The sequence below is a fragment of the Dendrobium catenatum genome, unplaced genomic scaffold (genome assembly GCF_001605985.2).
Source record: "Dendrobium catenatum unplaced genomic scaffold, ASM160598v2 fragScaff_scaffold_761, whole genome shotgun sequence".
Lineage (NCBI taxonomy): Eukaryota > Viridiplantae > Streptophyta > Magnoliopsida > Asparagales > Orchidaceae > Dendrobium > Dendrobium catenatum.
In genome coordinates this window covers 370,067-391,574 of record NW_021319223.1, presented here as the reverse complement: position 1 = coordinate 391,574, position 21,508 = coordinate 370,067, and the positions used below count along the sequence as shown (strand labels likewise).

General features: G+C 35.7%; 2 protein-coding genes across 3 annotated transcripts; one reads left to right on the top strand and one right to left on the bottom strand.

The window, feature by feature from the left end:
- Positions 1-1,451: 1,451 nt before the first annotated feature.
- LOC110096451 (lysine-specific demethylase JMJ25) lies at positions 1,452-10,258 on the bottom strand. Of its 2 annotated transcripts, none has more exons than XM_020822421.2 (13): positions 9,445-10,258; positions 9,204-9,349; positions 9,029-9,128; positions 8,785-8,917; positions 8,650-8,704; positions 7,863-8,574; positions 5,982-6,311; positions 4,662-5,003; positions 4,485-4,557; positions 4,179-4,264; positions 1,998-2,117; positions 1,845-1,915; positions 1,452-1,737 (listed from the first exon to the last, which is right to left on the bottom strand). In XM_020822421.2, exons 1-13 carry the CDS (start codon positions 9,928-9,930, stop codon positions 1,635-1,637), a joined length of 2,757 nt encoding a protein of 918 aa, XP_020678080.1. In that variant the 5' UTR covers positions 9,931-10,258; the 3' UTR covers positions 1,452-1,634. The 2 variants fall into 2 exon arrangements, with proteins under 2 accessions (XP_020678080.1, XP_020678081.1); XM_020822422.2 differs by having other exon boundaries at positions 9,204-9,346; positions 9,445-10,257.
- A 5,817-nt stretch (positions 10,259-16,075) lies between these two features.
- LOC110096457 lies at positions 16,076-18,223 on the top strand. Its single transcript, XM_020822429.2, has 2 exons — positions 16,076-16,374; positions 16,454-18,223. The coding sequence occupies exons 1-2, from the start codon at positions 16,275-16,277 to the stop codon at positions 18,007-18,009; spliced, it is 1,656 nt and encodes a 551-aa protein (XP_020678088.1). The 5' UTR covers positions 16,076-16,274; the 3' UTR covers positions 18,010-18,223.
- The last annotated feature ends 3,285 nt before the right edge of the window (positions 18,224-21,508 follow it).

Sequence of the window (21,508 nt, the reverse complement as noted above, 5' to 3'; positions counted from 1 at the left end):
GTTAATTTCTAGCTGTACAATCTTTATTTTTACTATATAATGAGTATTTATTTTTTTGAGACATTTAAGTCAATTAAGATAAACTTATATATAGTATATTTTGGGTATCTTAGAAGAAATCAAATAATTTACGGTTTAATTCAATAATAAAATATAATGTTTTGGTAATTGAATCATTTAATGAAAGCAAATATATCTAAAACTTTAAATAATACGCAGCCTTCAAATTATAAGCATGTCAAGTTTGGAAACTGTTTGCTCATGAATTTACGCTTTTCAAATACCCTTTGGGTCTTTGATTTGGACCCATTTGAGCTTGGATTGGGTCGAATTTGATATCAATGGGTTTATTTTTTTTTGAGACGTTCAGTTCCACTAAAGTTTACGGAAATCTAAGTTTGGATGATCCCAAATTTAATTCTAGAAATTTTCAACTTAATTTAGCTTTGAGATTCGTGCCTGATCAAAATAAAGTTTTGGAGGTATATATCAATATTAATTATATTTATTTTTAGAACTGATACGGTATCGCAAAATTATCTTGATCAGGCACGAATCTCGAGGCAAAACCTAGTTGGAAACTTCAAAAGATAATTTCGGGAGCATATGAACTCCGATTTCAGCAAGCTTATAGTCAAACTGAGCGTCTCGGAAATACAAACCCAACAACACCAAGATCAACCCAATCCGAGCCCAAATGAGTCCGAATCAAAGGTTCGAAGCGCTGTTGGGAGGTTCAAACCGCAATTTGAGTTACCAAACGGTCTCCGATTTTGACGAGCTTATACTCGAATCGAACGGCTCGACGAGACGAATCCAACGAGCCCAAGATCATCAAATTCCGAAATCATTAAGGCCTTCAAATGTCCAACGAACGGTGCATGATCAAAAGATTCGATATCGGCCGTCCATTCAAACCACTCCCTGTTTACCCTTGATCTCGCGCCTATTTACGGGCTATGCCACTCCAGAAAAACTATAAATAGAGCCCTCATTCTACACCAAGGGGACTCAAGTGAAGAGAGAGAAGAAGAAGAGAAGGAGAAGGAGAAAGGGAATAGGAGATTCCTCACCTCCTCGACCACCGCCGCCGGAGCTCTTCATGCTGCCTGAAGTTATCGAAACTCTGCCGAACTTTCAGGAAACGCCAGGAACTCGCAGAAGAGAGAAGAAGAAGAGGAGAAAGGGGAAAAGGAGATTCCTCACCTCCTCGACCACCGCCGCCGGAGTTTTTCCTGCCGCTTGAAGACGCCGTTTCTCCTTTTTAAATATTTTTTTAGCAACGCTCCTAATTTTAATTTGTAATACCCCCCTATTTATAAAATTATCTCCAATTTTCTGGGAAATTTTTATTTTTAAAAATAAATTAATATTAATACTAATTTAAATATGACTTACAGCTAACAAAAAAATTGTACATTAATTGAATCAATTAATGAAGAAAAAATAACTAAAACTTCAAATAATACGCAACCTTTGAACTATTCGTAAATTACAAACAAGCCAATAATAAGTTGATATTGACAATAATCGAAACAAATCATTTGAATTAAATATGGTTCTATGATACTCTACAATCTATACACTTATCTATCTTACACCATAACAAAAATATACAAATAATAAGATGGCCGTTAAGGACAAGCAATCTGCCTTCTTCGCTTTGAAATCCTCTCCAAATTCTCAGAAACCATCTCTGTAAGCCTCTTCTCCTCAAATTTTATTTCTGAACTCAGCCTAACAAAATAATGAAATTAAATTAATTTTTTTTATAACTGCTTTGATGCTATTTAGACAATAAATATTATACAATTTTAATAATAATAATAATGAAAAAGAATTACTTGGGGTCAAGTGCGATCTTATGAACTTCTCTGACAGCAGAACTGGCAGCATACAGAGACATTTTCTCCACCTGGAGCAAAAAAAAAATTACAGGAAGTAAAAAAAGAGTAATTGAAGAAAGAGAAATAAGGGTGAATTTTTGCGTATTGTACCTCCAGCATTTTGAGCTTGGCTTCATGGTCGGAAGGAAGGCAACGGATCTCTTGTGCCATTCGAACGGACTCGCCCAAGCTCTCAGGGGATAGAAAATCGAAGGCCAATTGTACCGAAGACTGACAGAGTCATAGAGAGAAGGATTAGCTGAAAATGGATTATCAAAAGAAAGTTCACTTAAAAAATATCACAAAAAAAAGGAGATTAAACTCCACATTGGACGTTTATGTTATTATAAAACAATTAAGATAACATAGAGCAAAATAGAAGATTAGGCGAAATACATTTGTGGACCATGGCAAATATATGAAAGGGACAGATTTCGTTTGGGACGACTTTCTTACTGCTTCTTAAAGCGGCTTTCTAGTTAAATTTTTTTAATTTTTTACTAAAAAGTCACTTTAACTTGGATGATTTGTACAAAAGAAGCGCTAAAAAAATACAGTGTCAAAAGAATAAAGGAAAACGAGTGTGTATATATATATATATACACACACGCGCACACACACCAAGAAATAATAAAAAAACTACATTGCAGCATGACATTGTACCTTTGTAGCTAGAAGTTAAAAAGTCTTCAATATAGAAGAATAACAGTATAAAAGATGCAGAAATAACTCAAAAGAAAATAACTAAGCAAATATAAAGAAGTACAAGCTCATATAAATAGCAAATGAATGACAACATTAAAGCATAGCCAAAGGGAGAGGAACCGAAAAGAAGAAAAGAAAAACATATAACAACTATTCACCACAAGTTTAAGCAATAGAAGCGAAGAAATGGTTAACAAATTACAATAGCTGAAGCGTATAGTTGAGCATTTTCAGCTTCAAAAGCGAACTAAATACATCACCACTTCAAACCCACACATATTATGCGCTGATCTTTTTTAGCAAATCAAATTTTTATAGATCACAACAGTTCCTAAACTCTTAAGTGCACTTAAGTGTGATTTGCTCCAAATGCAACCACAGATCATACACACACTTAAATGCATCCTTTTCGAACATGGGCCAAATCCATATTTTGAAACTACAGCAATTAACATTTGATGTAAATCATAGCAGCACTATTGCATATATGTCAAATAAATCAGAGTAATTGATTTTTCTTCCAAAAAAATGCAACAAGACTGCCAGGAACCAGAAATACCCAGAAATATCATTGGCATGTGCTGCCTAAAATTTTTTAAATCGCTAACAATGAAATGGAAGCTTACTTCACAGTAACTAAATTAAATGCTTTCCACTTTTATTAGAACAAGCAGCTTTGAGGCTTCCTGTTTCTTATTTAGGGTCCATTTTATAAATTTGGTTGTAAAATGGTTATACAGAAAGTAACTTGACTACTATGAATGTAAAAATCAACTTTTCATCATAAAATTTTTTGAAAAACAGTGAGAAAACAATAATAAAGCAGCAGCCAAATAAAATTATGATTGATATTTGAAAAACAAAACTAAAAAGTTATCTCAAACACAGGGGCGGAACCAACTATAATTTTCGGGGGGGGTAACTGTTCGCATATATGTCGGGAGTCCAAGGGGCTGCCGGGATTCGACCTGCCCGATCAGGTCCCGGGGTCAAGGGGCAGCGCCCCCAGAACAAATTTTGATTTACTATTTCTCTTTGTATTTGGTTCATCATTCCCTAACAATAACACATCTACCTAATGTATTTAATTATACTGGGAGCAATTGCCTAAGAGGGGGTCAATTGCCCCCCCCCCCAGCAATAAAGGGGTTCCGCCCCTGCTCAAACATACCCTTTAGTTATAGGCATTTGAATTTTGTGTCAGTTCAACAGTGTCTTAATGATTTTTTCTATTTCAACTACTTACTGTACTACACGCATGTAATACTAAAATAAAGTATGGTTAATCTTATTTGCATGTCATTGTCATGGAATGAATAAAAGGCGGTGTTGTAAGAAAATATAGGTCTCGACTCACAAAAGAATGGATCAAATGCTCCGCAAGTGCAATCTTTGTTATGTGAAACTATGTAAAAAATATTGGTGCACGATGATAGCAATTCCCGTAATGTTCCCCACAAAAATCGAAACTAGTATATGAAAAGCAATTCAGTATTAACACAGCAAAAAAAAGAGCCTCATCTACTAAAATTGTGGAACTTCATTAAAATATAATATAAGTTTCGGTGAACAATAATTGTGGCTAACCTGAAGATTCCTAACTTGAAAAGGACAGCCAGCAGGTATAAATACAGCCTCCCCAACATGCTGCTGGAATGTCCATGGCTCTACACCTGAATTTTGTCCAAAAAGAGTTCAACATTTGGTGTAGAAAAAGTAAAGAACTCGCTTTCAGATATTGCAAAAATAAAAACTCTAAACAAATTTCATAGTCGCTAAACAAGTTGTGAATCTGGATTATAAAAGAAGTTGATGTTCACTCAGAATTGGAGATACACAAACATTTGATTCTCTGTACTCTAAATGTAAATGTAATCACCGACAGACACTTACTGAATTCATCCTTCAATTTTCTTTTGGTTTCATTGTTCAGATAGAGAGCTTGGTCATAAACAGGAAGGGTAGCCTGGATTAACAATGGTATTCAAGTTCAATGGTAATGATTAAAACTAAAAGTATTCTTGCTGAGATGCAAATTAAGAAGAAGTTTTAACCAACTGGTAAACTCACAGAATTTGCAAAATGGTCTGAATGAACTCTGAAAAATTCATTCAACTTTGGCACATCTTGCCTCCGGAAAATATCCCAAATGGTTCCAGCCTTGTCGTGGTTTTTTGCGGAATTTCCAATTAAAAGGACAGCTTCATTTCTTTTCTTTTCCAAGAAATTAACTCCAGTGCCCGAGTATGATTGATAGTCTACCTCTCCTGCAAATTTGCACAAATCAATTCTGTCACTTCCCCCAGCTGGATTGCATTCTTCAGATTTCCCCAAAAGTTTATCATGCCTTTCAACAATGGACCTCTGATAACCTCCAGAATCAGGTTCAGCAGTATGCATTAAAAGACAAGCCTGATTCCAGTTAGCAGATACCAAAATGAGTTAAAATAGCTTATTAAGATAAAGCTAAACAAAAATGAAAAAAAAAAAAAAAAACGAGAAGAAATCAGGAAACCAACTAATTGAGCACTCCAGAAATCTATAGTTTATATAATTAACATTTCACGTCCCTTTTATTTGAGTTTATGCAGCAGTGTAAATGCCTCCCTCAATGATAATGTTCACATGTAAGTTGGAAGGATGGTGTAATAGAAGAAATGATTAAGATACGGTATTACAAAAAAGGTGACTTGTATAATTTGCAAATTCTATTCCCAGGGCTAGTTTATGTAATTAGTACTTAACATCCCTTTCCCCTAAAATTTACAGCACATAAAGTAAAAAAAATTTCACGCCATGGCCTGGGCATCAAGAAAACATAAAAGTAGAGCATGTAGCAGAAAAGAGAGAAAAAGAAATTCTGCCGCTGTCCTACAACCATCACCCTTTTCAAGTTGCACAGCAGCTTCCAACAAAGGCTAATATCAGTCTTTTACTTGAGAAAAAATAGATAAAAGATTCCATTCAGATTTGAAACCTCAAGTATATGTTTCTTCGAGCAACATAAGAAATGTGAACAGCAATTTAAATATTTGAGCATGTATATTTGATTTCATATTTTCACTTAAATTACCTACATAACAAGGCCATTGGCCAATTACAAATCATTATCAGAATAATGCTTGCAATCATATATATGCAAATCATATAGACTCATTAGCCAAAAAATGCAAATCTAGCCCTACATTAAAAATATGCATTTCAGTGCATGGAAATCATGATATATAAAGAATTGCTTTATAAGCAAATGATTGTATAATTTTTTTGCTGCAATGACAACACGGTAGATTTCCACATTCTTGTTTGGATTACAGTCCATAAATGCTTTACAAGAAAATATAATAAATCCGTAATGTGAAAAAGGGCAAAAAATATTTATCAGAGACGTACCATGTCACTCATGTTAATCTGAAGTTTGGTGACAGGATCACCTCTGCCAAGCTCCTTACATGTACCATAAGTAATGAAAATCTTGGGTACTGCTTCAGACTGTAGAGTATCATGTGGCAGCTTAGAGACAAGATTTAAAAGACCCCATTTGGAATGAATAAATTCAACCAATGGAAAATTGCTAAGAAACTCAGGTCTATGGCACAATAAAAACTCTTCCAAGGCACTTGGAGGGGGCCAATCTTTCAATTTCAACATTTTAGGCCAACCACTTTCATCTTTAAATCCTTTTGAGTATCCTTTGATGAATTGAGAAAGCTCAATATCAACCTGCAAGAGTTAAAAATAATAATTAGAATCTTTAAACAAATAGCCCAATATCTGCAATATCATTATTATGTGCATTATCATTAGCCTTATTTCAATGACCCATCTTCTTCAGTCGTACTTGCTAAATGCTGCATGTCATCTAAACACTTTCCTTCCTGAGTCTTAAGAACAAAACTTATTTCCCTGCCTGCATATTTTGCATTGTTTTTTACTTTCCTAAATTGTTGCAACGCCTACATTACAATAATCCATCCACATTGTATCCTTTCTGACATTACCATGAATCCATTTTGATTCCAAATCAAAGTATAGCACTATGAATAAACAGTGAAGTTTGCCTAAAGTAGTCATTAACCGATGAAATGCAGGAAAATGAAAAGACACTAAGACAGCAACAGCTGCTCATATGGGTGTTAAAACCATTTGCGGTTCGACAAAATTATCCCGTGTAAAAAAGAAGTGAGATAAACAATGCTCTAAGCAAACTTTCCTCATTCTATTAGTCATATAAGTAATGCTCTAAGTGCTTTACATTACAAGATTAGTTCATCAACTTAACAAGCAGTATGCCATGCAAAGTTTCTTTTCCACATTGATGCCAAAGGTAAGCTTCAAAAGTACATAAAATACAAGACAAAGCAATGCAAACCTACAAAACTTTATACTCTTGTCAAATTCTCACAATAGGCAAAATTCCCACAATAAACAGAAAACAACATACCCTGGGTTTCGTTTCCAGCTTGAGCCCTTACCTTAATCAATGCAGAGGTTAAACTTTGGCTATGTCTGTCAAACTAACCCCATAGAAAATCCAAACAGCAAAATGATTTTTAATGGATGATCTTTCGGGAGAGAAGCAATGTAGGCATTGTAAGTGAACTCTAATAAGCCAACCTCCTGCATTTAATTTTGGAATTCCTCAATCTAAAAACTGCCTAAGAATTTGATTTCCAATCCGTTCGTACAACCAAATAAAAGAGAAGGTATGAGGAAAGTTGCATAAATTATGACATCAGAAGAAATCCAAATTTTTTAGGATAAGACAGGCCACATTCAGAACAACAAAAATAGAATTGCAATAGCAATTATCCAGTGAGCTATCAATGGACTGTAGCAATTGAGAAAAGCGAAGGCTTCTTCAAGAAGTCAAATGTAGAAGAAAGATTAAATATATATTACATAAGCTTAGAATGTTCAGAAAAAAAAAAACCATCATAATTATAGAATGTCAACACAAATTGTGAGGTTCAAACAATATAAATCGAGCCTTGCTTTTCATTCCAAGATGCAAACAACCATAGGAAAAGGTTTTGAAGGCACTGTATATAAGAAGTATTAGCAAAATCACTTGGCATGAAAATGAAGACAATCATTCAAAAAATGAGCACTCATATGATACCAGTAATTTCACAGCATTGAAGCATTAATAAATCTGGTAAAAATGTATGACCAAATACTTGCACAAACAAAAGACAAAAATATACCACAACTCATTAAAGTTTTTGCACAATTCTGTTAAAATAATGTGAAATACTAACTAATGTTAAGTACCTCTGACTGGCTTAGATAATCAATAGCCTTCACAACGACATCATTTTCATTCATCTCTTCATCTAAAGTTTCTTGAACCCCCTTCCAGATATCCTTAGGTTCCCATCCAGATGCCAATGAACGCTCAAGCACGTTTTTTACAATAACTGGTTGACCTTTGACCCAAAACTTATGGAAACGATTGATGCCTTCAAGTTTAATATCCTCTGATGCAGGATAATACAAGAAATTATCACTGCTATCATCTCTGGAGGAGCACTTCAGTAGATCTGTTTGAACTGAATCCTTTAAACTAGAATTTGAAGTTCCTGTGCAATAAGAAACACATCTATCAGGGCCATGCAGATCAGATCCTACACACCCATTCACCATTTCCTCTGCATTTTTTAAAAGTTTTCCAGTCCAGTTTATTTTGAGAATGCGTCGTAATATTAACTTTGTAAAGCCACAACCACCAGCTTCACCAGGACCGCATGGTATGCTTCCATCACTGTTCACCTTCCACTTGGGAAATAACCCTGTAAAATCTAAACCACCCACATCAGCTGATCGAGGCATCAATTCATCATTATAAGCTTTTTCAGCCGCAGATTCTCCTTTGTCACTAATCAAAGAGGCATGTCGGATATCACGGCAGCAGGTGAGGCACAGATCATACATACATTGAGTACAATGACGATGATAATCGAAAATCGGTATTTTGCAAAGATCACTGCATAAAAATACATAGTCATAACAAATCCATGGCGATTGATAAGTTAAAAAAAAAAATTCAGGAAAATAATACCAACGCATTTGCTGATCCGCATTTATTTTTTCTCTGGGAATGTCAGCTTTGATTCCTGAGTAAAAGCTTATGTCATGAACTTCACTATACAGGAAAATAAATTCAAAAACATTTCACAAAAAAAAAAATGAATACCATATATTCTTTTTTCGATTGATATCTCAAAACACTGCTCAGAATATATCTGCTTAAGGACGGGCAGTATGAAGGCCAAAAGGCTGTGAAGATATCGCAACCTATCTATTGCAGCTATGCTTTCAACCTTTGCCTGAAAAGCATATTTTTTGTTGGGTCTATAAGTTATGAATAAGCCATGGTTTTTCAGAAGTAAAGTACAGGAAATTAACTAAATAAGCAGCAATTAAAAGAGGTAGAATACCTTAATCAGGTTATCTCCACGCAAGCAGACCCTGCAATTACATATACCACGACATGCTGGGCATGCTTTTTGAATATCTTCTATAGGTATCTCAGCATACCTAAAAGAAGACCATGAAAAGTAAAGGCTTATATGACATCCAAAAAAGTTACATGAACAAATGGATAAGCATTACCATTTTAAGATGCAGCCATCACAATACCCTTTCCTATCGCAACTTGTGCACCACACCACATTCGTCCTATAGTTCCTCTGGCAGTGATGGCAAGTGATCCCTTCAGCTTCACCGGAAGAATCAGAACTTTTCCCAGAATAATCCTGCTAATCAAATTCAAACTTCATCAATCATCACCATGAGAACGAATTATGCTGATCTGGAACTAAAATTCAACAAACTCTAAATCAAAATTCCTCACCCCAACACCGTTCCCACTAAAATTCTTCATCTCCTTGCTTGAAGGAGTGTAGTACACCGGCTGAACCCTACTGCCATCCACCGGCACTGCATCTCTTTGCTGCAAACCACCACGATGCGGTGAGCCTCCTCGAACCCCCGCCGATGAATAAAACCCACGGCTCTTAGTCACCCGGTCCTTGTGCTTCTTTAAACTAGGCATCGAAGCCGACTCTCCAACACGGTTCACCGGAGACATAGACGACCTAGACACATCCCGTTCCCGGCGCCGGCTCTCCAGATAGATGTCGGAATTGTCCAGAGACTTGCGCTTAGAAGCCTTCCTCATGTTTGCTCTCATTGCCGAGTTCATCGCCCGGCGCTTGGCCTGGATGTAGTGCTTCTCGCACACGGTCTTGTCAGGCATCGACAGCGCGCTGCAACGCCACTGCTTCCCGTCCGACCGCTTGCAACGAAGATCCTCCGGGATTCCAACATTGTCCTCCATCGCTCCTTCACTCAGAAGCCAACCGCGGTTCGGGATTCAATAGAATAGCATCAGAAACCCTAACCCAGTTGGTAACCCAGCGAATCGATGAGGCGCCGTGAGGAATCCAAGGGTATGAGAGGCAGAACACGAAGAACGGCGAAGAGGAAAACGTGGGGAATTCTAGGGTTTCGGGGAGGCCAAGCCCGGCGATTCTGTGGGGTGAGAGAAGAGGAGAGGGGAGGAGAGAGAGAAGACATGGAAAGTTGGGATAAAAGAGAGAGAAAGAGAGGGAGTCAAAATTATAAACAGTGGGGAAGACTGGAATCTTTGGCTTCAAACCCAAATTCGCTAAGCTGAGAGGACTTACAGTATCAGAAGGAGAAGGAACAGTTTATTGCTAATGAAATTACGGTTATACCCCTAATGAAGTTCTACTTTTGAATTAGATCGCATGAATGGTTTGTGTGGGATTCTGTATTTTTACCAAAATCATTACTTCTTTTGAAAAAATAAATTAAATAACAATATTCTAATCTAATTTTTATTAAAAAAATATTTAAATTTTAGTATATAATATTTTAATGACACTTAAATGGTATTAATTTCTTTGATTTCAATTTATAAATTAATTTTAAAATTATAAATATTTCGTGTTTGAAATTTGTAATGATAGCAGTCACATGATGGTGATCGAATGATACAGAAATGATTATGATGATGAAACAATAATGATCAGGATATGGTGGTTGGATGACGACAACCGAGCGATGACTATCAGCTAATAGCAGTCAGGAGACGATAGTTGAATTATTACAGTCGAGCGATGATAGTTAGAATATGATAGTTAGACGATAATCGGTAGCACTGAGCACCGATTAGAGCTCTAGAACCCTTCAAATTACCATGCTCCAGCCAAATTCAAGTCTAGGACCTTTCATGTTGTAGAAATAAGGTCTTTTAATATATTTTTATTATGCCTAGCTAATTAAGGTATAATTACATCTTAATTTAGTAATTCATTATTATTTACTTAATTAATTGATTTATTTATTTGTGTCTAGTTATCATAATCAAGTTTAATTAAATGATAATTATTTCATTAAATGCTAAATAGTTGAATTGTAGTACATTATACTTCAAATTAACATTCTATTATTGTCTGGATAATAATTACTTAAATTAGTAAATTATTTATCAACGAATCTTTTTTTCTTGTAAAAATAATTAAGTGCAATTAACTCATAATTAATTCATTCAACTGTAATTAGTTAAACTAGAATATGATATGCCTTGACTTATCATTGTTAGCTAACTACTAATTATTTTGATTTATTAATTATTGCAGGCTAGAATATATGTGGTGATAAAGTTCAAATTTTTCATCTCAGCATTGTACGGATATACAGCACACAAATAGAAGAAAAATAAAACACTAAAATTTTTTACTTGGAAAATCCAAGAAAGGGGAAAAACCACGGGGCCTTGCCCGTCTGAAAAGTTTCCACTAGTATTTGATTGGAGTACAAATGACTGATTCATCTCTAAAATTTAGGACAATCAGATTACAATAATCAACTCTTTGGTTGAAATGCAGTTAAAAACAAGAATCACAGATCCGACGATGTTGGGTGGTCGGGCGGAACTCTGGAGTCACTTGGAGGTCGGACAGAATTCTAGCACCACTTGGATATCGGACATAATTATGGTGTCACTTGGAAGTGGGGCAGAATTCTGCATCATTTGAAGGTCAGGCGGAACTCTGGCGTCACTTTGAGTTCAGTTGGAACTTTGGTGGTGGTCGAGGAGGAGCTTCTTTCTTCTCTTCCTTTTCTTCTTCTCATTCTTGCCTTCTTCTTTCTCTTCTCATCTTCTCTTCTTGCTTGGGTCCCCTCTTAAAAGAAATGAGGAGCTATTTATAGTTTTCTGAGAGTGGCATGACAAGTAAATAGGAGGAAGATTATGAGCAAATAGGGAGTGGTTTGAATGGATGACTGATGTTGAATCCCTTGATCGTGGACCATTTATCAGACATTTAAAGGCTCTAATGATATCAGAATTCAACGATCTTGGGCTCGTTGGATTCGTCTCATCGAACCGCTCTATTCGACCATAAGCACACTATATTGTAAATTGTTTGGTAATCCAAATTATAGTTTGAACCCTCCAAATACGCTTCGGGTCATTGATTTAGACTTATTTGGACTCGGATTGTCATGACCCAACCCGATCGGAATGAATTCCATCACGTTGAATCACGATGGATGAATCCAGGATCTAGCTTTGGAATTTATTTTCAGAGTTTTCTTCCAATACACATACATACAGAAAATACATAGCTACAATAAACATCTAAATATACAGAAAAGCTCATCCTTAATTTTCTTTCTTCTCATTCTTCAAAATAATCATGTATATTACAGTACATGACTTCAGATAAAAGATATATAACATAAAGTAATCCAGTCATGATTGTATAAAAATCAAAAGTTCAAAAATACCTATACTTCAGATCAAATCCTAAACGGCTAATCCAAAACTTCCTTCCCTTTCCAGAACCTGAAAACCACGAAGATAACCACAGTGAGCTAACAACTCAGCAAGCACTACGGGAAAACACATGAATACCGTCAGATTTTTCGGCGGAATATTTTGCGTCGGTAAATACAGCGTTTGTATCGGTGCATAATGTGAAGGAATGATGACAGTGTTTTTTGCGGTGCATAGTGCGATGAAAAATTTTTTACGTCCAAATACTCTCATATCAAAAATATTCACAAAAGCTTTAAAAACAGATCATTCAAATACCCGTACAGAACTCAGATACTCGTACATAAATCATAATATCAGACATAGTTTAGAGATTCATACATAACAGAAATCAAATAGAATACAAATATTCGTACAAAACAGATAAGATAACAGAGACAGAAGAGCTGAATCAAATTCATGTCACATAATTTTTCAAATCAGAACTCAAATCAAAGTTTAAAACAAATTTAAAAAAATATTCAAATCACATTTCAAAATAGATTTTCTTGACCCAGACAGAATCTCAAAGGATTCTGACCCCTTATGCCTCCCTTCCCTGACACATACAGAATCTCAAATGATTCTAGCCCCTTATGCATCTGTTTCTACTTACAACATCAAAATATATCAGATATACAGAATTATCAGATCAGAATTCATTTTCATATTGCCGGACACATATAGAATCTCAAAGAATTCTGGCCCCTTATGCCTCCCTTCCCTGACACAGACAAAATCTCCAAAGATTTCGGCCCCTTATAACTACCTTCTGAGATCATTCAAATCACATTAAAAATCAAATCATATCAGATTCAGAGAAATCAGATTCGTATCAGAATATCGTCAAAGAGTATAACAGTAGACAACATAAATTCAACGGATCAGAAATTCATAGTTTCAAAAATTTACCAAATTACCAGAGATCGTATAAAACATCATTTCAAAACTTTAATTATAATGAAGCAACATTTTTCAACATCCCTATAATTTTCTATTCGATAAAAACCCCGCAGATTTGAAAATATTATGAGAAAATTTTCCAAAAAATATTCAAAACATGCAAAATCTTAATTTCTAAAACATACCAAAAGTTACGCGGTAAAAGTTTTACCAGTACAAAGTTATAAGCGTTTTTCGCTAACGAAAACAAAACTTTAATCGGATTATTTGTCAAAACTCACATTTTTAAAAATTGAGAAATGCATAATGTGTCTTACCTCGAGTCGATCAACTTTCCCAACTACGGCGGACGAAAACGGACCGAAGACGCCCTAAACACGAATTTCTTCCTCTTTTTCTTCGTTTTCTCTCTCCTCTTTCTCTCTATTCAAAACGAATCAAACAGTTCTTAAAAAGATATTTACAATTGTCCAGATGATTCTTCTCGTTCGTCCCAGGACGATCTCCTCTGTATACTAATTGTACGAACGATAATTGATTTCGTCCCTGAACGATGCCCTCGGGCAAGAATTTTTGTTCAGCTCATCCTGACGAACTTACGGTTCTTACAGACGAACCTACACTTTACTCAATTCGTACATACAGTTCGTACATACTAACCATACAAATTTCCAAAACTCTATTCAGTTCGTACAGACGGTTCGTACGTACTAATTGCACACAAATTTTTTTTCCCCAACAATAACTTGAAAGTTTAAGGGTTTCACACGGATTGAGTCGAATTTGGTGTCGTTGGATTTGTATTTTCGAGACGTTCAGTTCCACTATAAATTTGTTGAAATCGGAGTTCAGACGGTCCCAAATTTAATTTTCGAAACTTCCAACTTAATTATTGCCTAGAGATTCGTGGCCGGTCAAGATATTTTTTTGATGATATATCATTAATCTATAGTAATTTATCCTGCTTATGCCATAATTAATATTAATATTAATAACCATTAACTATCTAAATTACTTGATTAATTGCTTTAATAGCTATTATTTTAATATAATCTCTTGCAAAATAGAGGCATTCCTTAAAATATAAGTTTTGTTTATGTGATCCTAATTGTAATTAGTGTAGTTAAGTGCACATTTTGTTTTACAAATACCCCTTTGGCGAGTACCAAGACATGGAAATGAATAAGTTCTCGTTATCCTATCTTATTTCTTTTCATTATGTTGAAATGCTCTGACTATAATCAAAGACCTATTATCAATGCTCTTATTAAGGAATGATATGGACATAATTATAATTAATATTTTATGTCAGGATATCATAAGAGAATTTTAATCATAATAAATTTTAAACGTAAAATTTACTTTGAGATAAATAAAATACAGATACTTCATATGTTGCATGTCTTTCAAAGCAAATATGATAATTTTCTTACTCATCCTAGCCAAAACTTTCACAATATTGTAAGCTAATAAAAAAAGGGTCAATGTGTATATTAATTATCGTAAAGTAAAAACTTGACCTAACTCGAAACCCTACCAAGATCCGACTAAAAAATTTTCGGATTTGGGTCAACCGGTTCACCATACGGGTTGAGTTCGGGTTCGTGATTTTGTTCTGTTTATAAAATCGGGTCGGATTTGGATTGACCTGGAAATCCAAAACTAACCCAAAAATGACCTGGACTCTAGACTTCTCCCTTTACAGCTTGATCCAGCTCTGTCGAGTAGTGAGTTGTGCATGTGCACAAGCTGTAGTGGTTGCTGCTCGAGCCTTGATCCCACGTTTGGACTCCATGTCTCCATCCCTTCGCACCAGCGTACGACACACCAATATACTACACATGCGCCTCAACTCCGCTCATGTACTCGCACACGACGAACCGCACTTGGATTTTGTGTCTTCACCCTCCGTACCATAGAGCCCGCACACAGCCATGCAGGCCGCACCGCTCTCCTCCTTTCCCCACGCAACACCAATGAGGCAGACCCCGCGCTAATATTTGAACAATGCATGAACGCACCCGAACTTGCGCTCGCACCCAGGCTTCGTTTATTGTAAAGTTGATGTCAAGGGTAAACAAGTTCATATTAAAGAAGTAGAAAACAAACCAAAAAAGTTAATGTAATGACCTAAATGTGCCTCCTAGATAAAAACCTTAGATTAAATCTTCACTTACTGCAGCCTTTAGATTTAATGTAATGACCTAAATTTCATCAAGTCAAATAATTTTATTTAGGAGTCATCATAAGTCAAATTTCAAAATTATATTCTCCATAATATATATTATTGTATTTTAATTATAATTTTATTTTTCTAATTTTAGATATTGGTATAATTTTTCAAAAATTAACTCGGAATAAATCAGGTCAATTCTTTAAGAAAATTGACATCACAAGTGCCATGTGTTTTATTTGTCATTAAGACTTTGGACGGCTTTCTCACTGATTTGTAAAACAGTCTTTTAATAAAAATTTAAATTTTATATTAAAAAATTCTTTAAGAAAAGAAAAAAAATGGTGCAAAAACGACTTTTTAGTTCAATAATTAAAATTTTTATACTAAAAAATTATTTTAAGAATCAATAAAAAACACGTCCCAAAGAAGCCTAAGTGTGAAAGTCACCGCAAGAAAGTAAGAAACTATATACGGAAGTCTGAATTTTCTAAACTCTTATAGCTCATGCGTACATTAATGACATAATTGCAAATTACGTCTCAACAATAAAAAAATTTATTTTCTTGCACGCTACAAACGTGTTCCTCTCCTATTCATAACCACAATATCCCAAACAGTCACATAATTTTAATAATTATTTAAAATTTATTATAATTATTAAAAACTGTTCTTGGCTTTAATTTCAAGCAATAAATAACCTGCTCATTCTATCAGCACTGCCGTAGCTCCTCTCTTCTCTTACATCCATTACAGAGCCATGGGCAACTGCTTCAATCTTCTGTCCACAAAATCAAACCAGTCCCTTCCCGTTGATAGCCCCTTCATCATGTCTTCTTCTCTGCCCTCGTCGGTGTCAGGTGATTAAGTGTTTAATCAAAACCACATTTTGTCGTCTGATTCTTTTCTTGAATGTTTCAACTTTGGATCTGTTTGCAGGCGGAGGATTCGGGAAGGGAAGTATAGATCTCGGTGGTCTTGAGGTGCGACAAGTTTCTACCTTTACTAAGATTTGGTCCGCCGGTGGCGACGCAGCCGGCGCCTCGTTCTTCTTCCCTTCTTCCATCCCCACCGGCTTCTATGCCCTGGGCGCCTGCGCACAGCCGAATAAAAATCGTTTCTTTGGTCGCGTGCTTGTAGCAAGAGATATTGCTGGAGATGGCGACGCCACCGCCCTCGCCGCCCCCACTGATTTCACTCTGATATGGTCCAGCAGCGATGGCGGTTACTTCTGGCTCCCCGTCGCCCCTTCTGGCTACCATCCTGTTGGTTACCTCGTCACTAATTCGCCTGAGAAGCCCTCGCCGGAGTCTCTTCGCTGCGTCAGGGACGACTTCACCGACCAATGCGAGGAGGGCGAAGTCGAGCTCTGGTCGTCTGATAACAATGGCGGGATCAGCATTCACGAGCTGGTCCCCACCGTCCGTGGCCAACGGGCGCCGGGGCTGCCTCTCGGCACCTTCATCGCCCGCAAGGCTGGGGGCAGCAGCGGCGGCGGCCCATCCCCTGTTCGTTGCCTTAAAAATCAAAACTCTAGCCTTTCCGCCGCCATGCCGGACCTTTCTCAGATCAATGCCATAATCAAAGCTTACGCGCCGGTGATCTACTTCCACCCTGACGAAACCTACCTGCCATCGTCGGTGAATTGGTTTTTCGATAACGGTGCCCTGCTTTACTCCAATGCCGACAAAACCAACCCGGCTCGAATCGACTCCGGCGGCACTAACCTCCCTCAAGGCGGGTCTAACGACGGCGCTTACTGGCTCGACCTTCCCGCCGGCGAGGACAAGGAGAGGGTGAAGAAGGGGGAACTTTCGTCAGCGAAGTCATACGTTCACGTGAAGCAAATGCTTGGCGGGACGGCGACGGACTTCGCGTTCTGGCTCTTTTACCCCTTCAACGGTCCAGGGCGCTTAAAGCTGGGAGTTTTAACCATCGGGCTTGGGAAGATAGGGGAGCACGTCGGCGACTGGGAGCACGTGACGTTGAGAGTAAGCAACTTTGATGGTGAGCTAAGAAAGGTTTACTTCTCTGAGCACAGCAGGGGAGAATGGTTGGAGTCACCGGAGCTGGAGTTTGACGGCCAGGAAGGGAACAAGCCGGTGGCTTATGCGTCGCTGTATGGGCACGCTTTTTATCCGAGGGAGGGATTGGTTTTGCAGGGTAGTGAAGAGCTGGGGATAGGGATAAGAAATGATGCCAGGAAGGGGAAGAAGAAGATGGATGCAGGGGAGAGGTTCGAGATCGTGTCGGCGGAGCTCTCGCCGGCCGCGGACGAGGTGGTGGCACCGGCGTGGGTGGACTATATGAGGGAGTGGGGGCCCAAGGTGAGTTATGATGTGGAGGACGAGTTGGAGAAGGTCGAGAGGTCGTTGCCGGAGAAGTGGAGGCAGACGGCGAGGAAGCTGGTGAATGGGTTGCCGCCGGAGTTGTTCGGTGAAGAAGGGCCCACTGGGCCTAAAGTCAAGGCTAGCTGGGAAGGGGATGAGCCTTAGGTCATATTTGTTTGGATATCAATATTTGTACCCTCCCATTTCCTTAGCCTCAAGCTTTAGGATGGCGTCTGGAGATCAATCATAATGTGTCACATTATTTTTTTATTTGATACTGGTGCTCGATATTATTGTATACTGGGTGATATGACGCATTTTTGATTGATCTCCGAACTGTTAGATCTCCACACATAATAATTATTCCAAACTTTCATAATACTTTTCTCAAAACTATTTAGTCTTTAATGCTCTGTATATCTTTTATAAGAAATTATTTTATGTGGAGTCCGAACGAAAAGAATCATTCGGACTGTGAGTATATATTATGTAAACTATATACACGTGTATATAATATTTATATGAAAAATGAAAAATTTTGTATAAGAAAGATATTAAATTTAATTAAGAACGGCTCTAAAAATATCAAAAATATATATAGTATTTGTATAAAAGATTTTCTGTTGGAATTTAAAAAAAAAAACAAATCCTCATTGTTATAATAATAAGACTGAAATAATGAAGTTTTTAATTATATTAAATTAAGGGACGGAATTTGTACTGTTTCTTAAAACAGTTTATTAATATAAATTTTTTAAATTTTTAACTAAAAAATTGTTTTAAAAAATAGTAAGCATAAATCTAAGAGTTTTTTTTTTTTTTATTTTTTTTTATTTTTTTATAGTACTATAGTAGGGCCTAAAAATTTCATATGAAAACTTAGCAGGTAATCACAAATATAATATAATGAAAAGAAATAGTCATTCCGGCCATTGCAATAATTTACAATTTCCTTAACAAAATTCATCTATTTGGGTCAGTTGTAATTTTCTTAGAAAAAGTTAGAACTATTTGTAATTTTTTTAAAAAAGTTGCTGATATTGTAATTTTTAAAGCAAGACTTAGTTGTAAAAGACTGGTTCTTATTATACAAATTTTAAAAATATATATATAGATAAATAAAAATATGACAATAACCATTAAAATAAAATTATGAAAAATTGTTCTAAAAGGCCCCTAAAATATTTAATATTTATGATATTCACTGTGTTATATTAATGGTCAAATTCTTATATATGCCTTCGTGTGAGATGGCTTTATTATTGTTTCTTAAAATAGCACTTTATTACAAAATTTTTAATTTTGGTACTATAAAGTCGCTTTAAGAAACAGTAAGAAAGTCTCACAAACGAAGCCTAAATCTAATAAAAAATATAATTTCTAATATTTTTGAATCAAGACTTTTTAGGTCTTTTTCTGCCTTTCTTAATCTAGACTGAATCTAATGCATCTACTCTCCTAATAGAATCATCAAAAAGGTCAATATTTTTTGTGACCAAACCATCTAAATGGAGCTGTTCCAACCAACAAATATTAAAAAATAATAATAAAAACAAAATTTATATCTCTTCCCGGCCCGAATATCTATGTGATAAATCGTTCGATAACAAAGGCCTATAACGACCAAACAAGCCGAAAAAAAGGCCCATCAGCCCAAAGATTCGGTCCATATACACTTTTTGAACAGTAAATTTATCTTTATTGATAATTCTTTAATTGTCGAAAGTAATTGATTTTCAAATAGTGAAATGATCATATTAGCTTGAAAAATGTAAATAGCATGATCTCTTTTTTTATTGATAGAACATAGCTTATTTTGATATATGAGAAAAATTTATATATCAAATTACATTGAGAAGAAGCTATAGGTAATCAATATTGCCAATGGTATCATAAAAGCTCTTTGATTTCAAGCATATGGTGCTCAAAAGGGTGGAAAAAGATATCGATATGGGATTTTAAGAGAGTATTTGATGTATGGGACTACGAGTATATCTAAAAGTACGAGGAAAATCATCTCCCCTCATTGAAAAGTCCTTGTTTTTTTGCTTTGTTTTGTTTTGTTTTTAATAGCAGTTTAGGAACCGCTAGCTAGTTAAAGTGACAAAGGATATGCTTTAGGGTTGGTTGATAAGTCTTTGAATAGTTCTTGGTTGGAGAAGAGATGATATTGTTACTGCTTAAGACGAGATGTAATGCGTTTCTTGAAGCTCAAACTTAACAAGCTTGGGTTGGCCTAACAAAGAGGTCCTGAGTTTACGTAGCACGAGAAGTTTGAGTTAAGTTTAGGGTAGAGAGGTCAACCTAGCATTATGCTCAGTTTGGACTCAAAGCCATGTCATGAGCCAAATTGGCTTCAATATGATTTTATAGGGCTAACGTTGAGTCTAATATGGCTTACTCACATTTAGTTTTGTCCGATTAGTCGGATAGAAATCTATTGCATGAATTAGTCAATATCTAATTAAGTCCAGTTAGCATGAATGGTCAACACATGTCATATTATACTAGGTGCAGTAAATGGTCAAGTTTATGTATGATTAGAGTCTTGTGACCACTAACAACTAAGTTTAAGAAGATTCATGTGTCAATTTGGCACACTTTGTTCACTTTATGGTCGCAAAAGAGTCAGTCAAGTCATTCCCAACTCGAGCTCGACTATAATCAAGCTACTCAACGAGTAAACAAGTTGAGCTTCCATTCAATCGTACTCGAACTCAATTACTTAACGAGCTTAAAAATCCGCTCAAGCCTGGGCTCGAAACTCAATAAGCTTGACGTATGAATTTGTTAATGAGTCGAGTTCGAACATGCGCATAAGTTGGCTTGACTCATTTGCAATGATCTTATTATTTAGGCATGTTAATCTAATTATATATATATATATATATTTAAAATCCCTTTTCTAAGAAGGTACACTCCTCTCTCATCAGCAAGGATGGGCTTCATTTTTTTCCCTCAATGTCATAATCCTTATTATAATACAATAGAAATTATTTAGCCAAGTATGTCATCATATTAATTAATAAGGATGGTGGGATGATTCAAGCCTACAAAGAGTAGAATAACAACACATAAAATAAATTTTGTCCTGTCATTGTTCATTTGACCCATTTCAAGTGAGAATTCATCACTTCCAAGTGGCTAAATAATGCTCACAAAACCAAAAATTATAGATGATCATGACCACACATAAATAAGAATCATAAAATAATTTTATAAATATCATCACATATTTTAAAATAAAATTAAATGAGTTTATATTTTATTTAAATACTTTTTTTAATTTAAAATTTTTATTTATAATAGTGTTGTTGGCCGTTATCTGAATGAAAAAGTCGAGGGTTGGATCAGATATTTGACATATAACATAAAACATATCGAATAATCATGACATGAATCCTGTAAATAAATTTTTTTTATTATTAATATTAGTTATTTTGACTTTTTTTAAATAAAATAAAAAACAATCATGAATTATATACAAATATTATAATAGATAAATTTTTTAAAATATTAATGGGTGGTTCTATGGGTGTGATTACCACGAAAGTACTAATTTATTGTTTGAATATTTATGATTGTCTTATTGAATAAGCAATTTTCAAGGTTTTGTCTTCAATAGAAGAAATTGATACCTTATTTCTCATTAGAATCTTTTCAT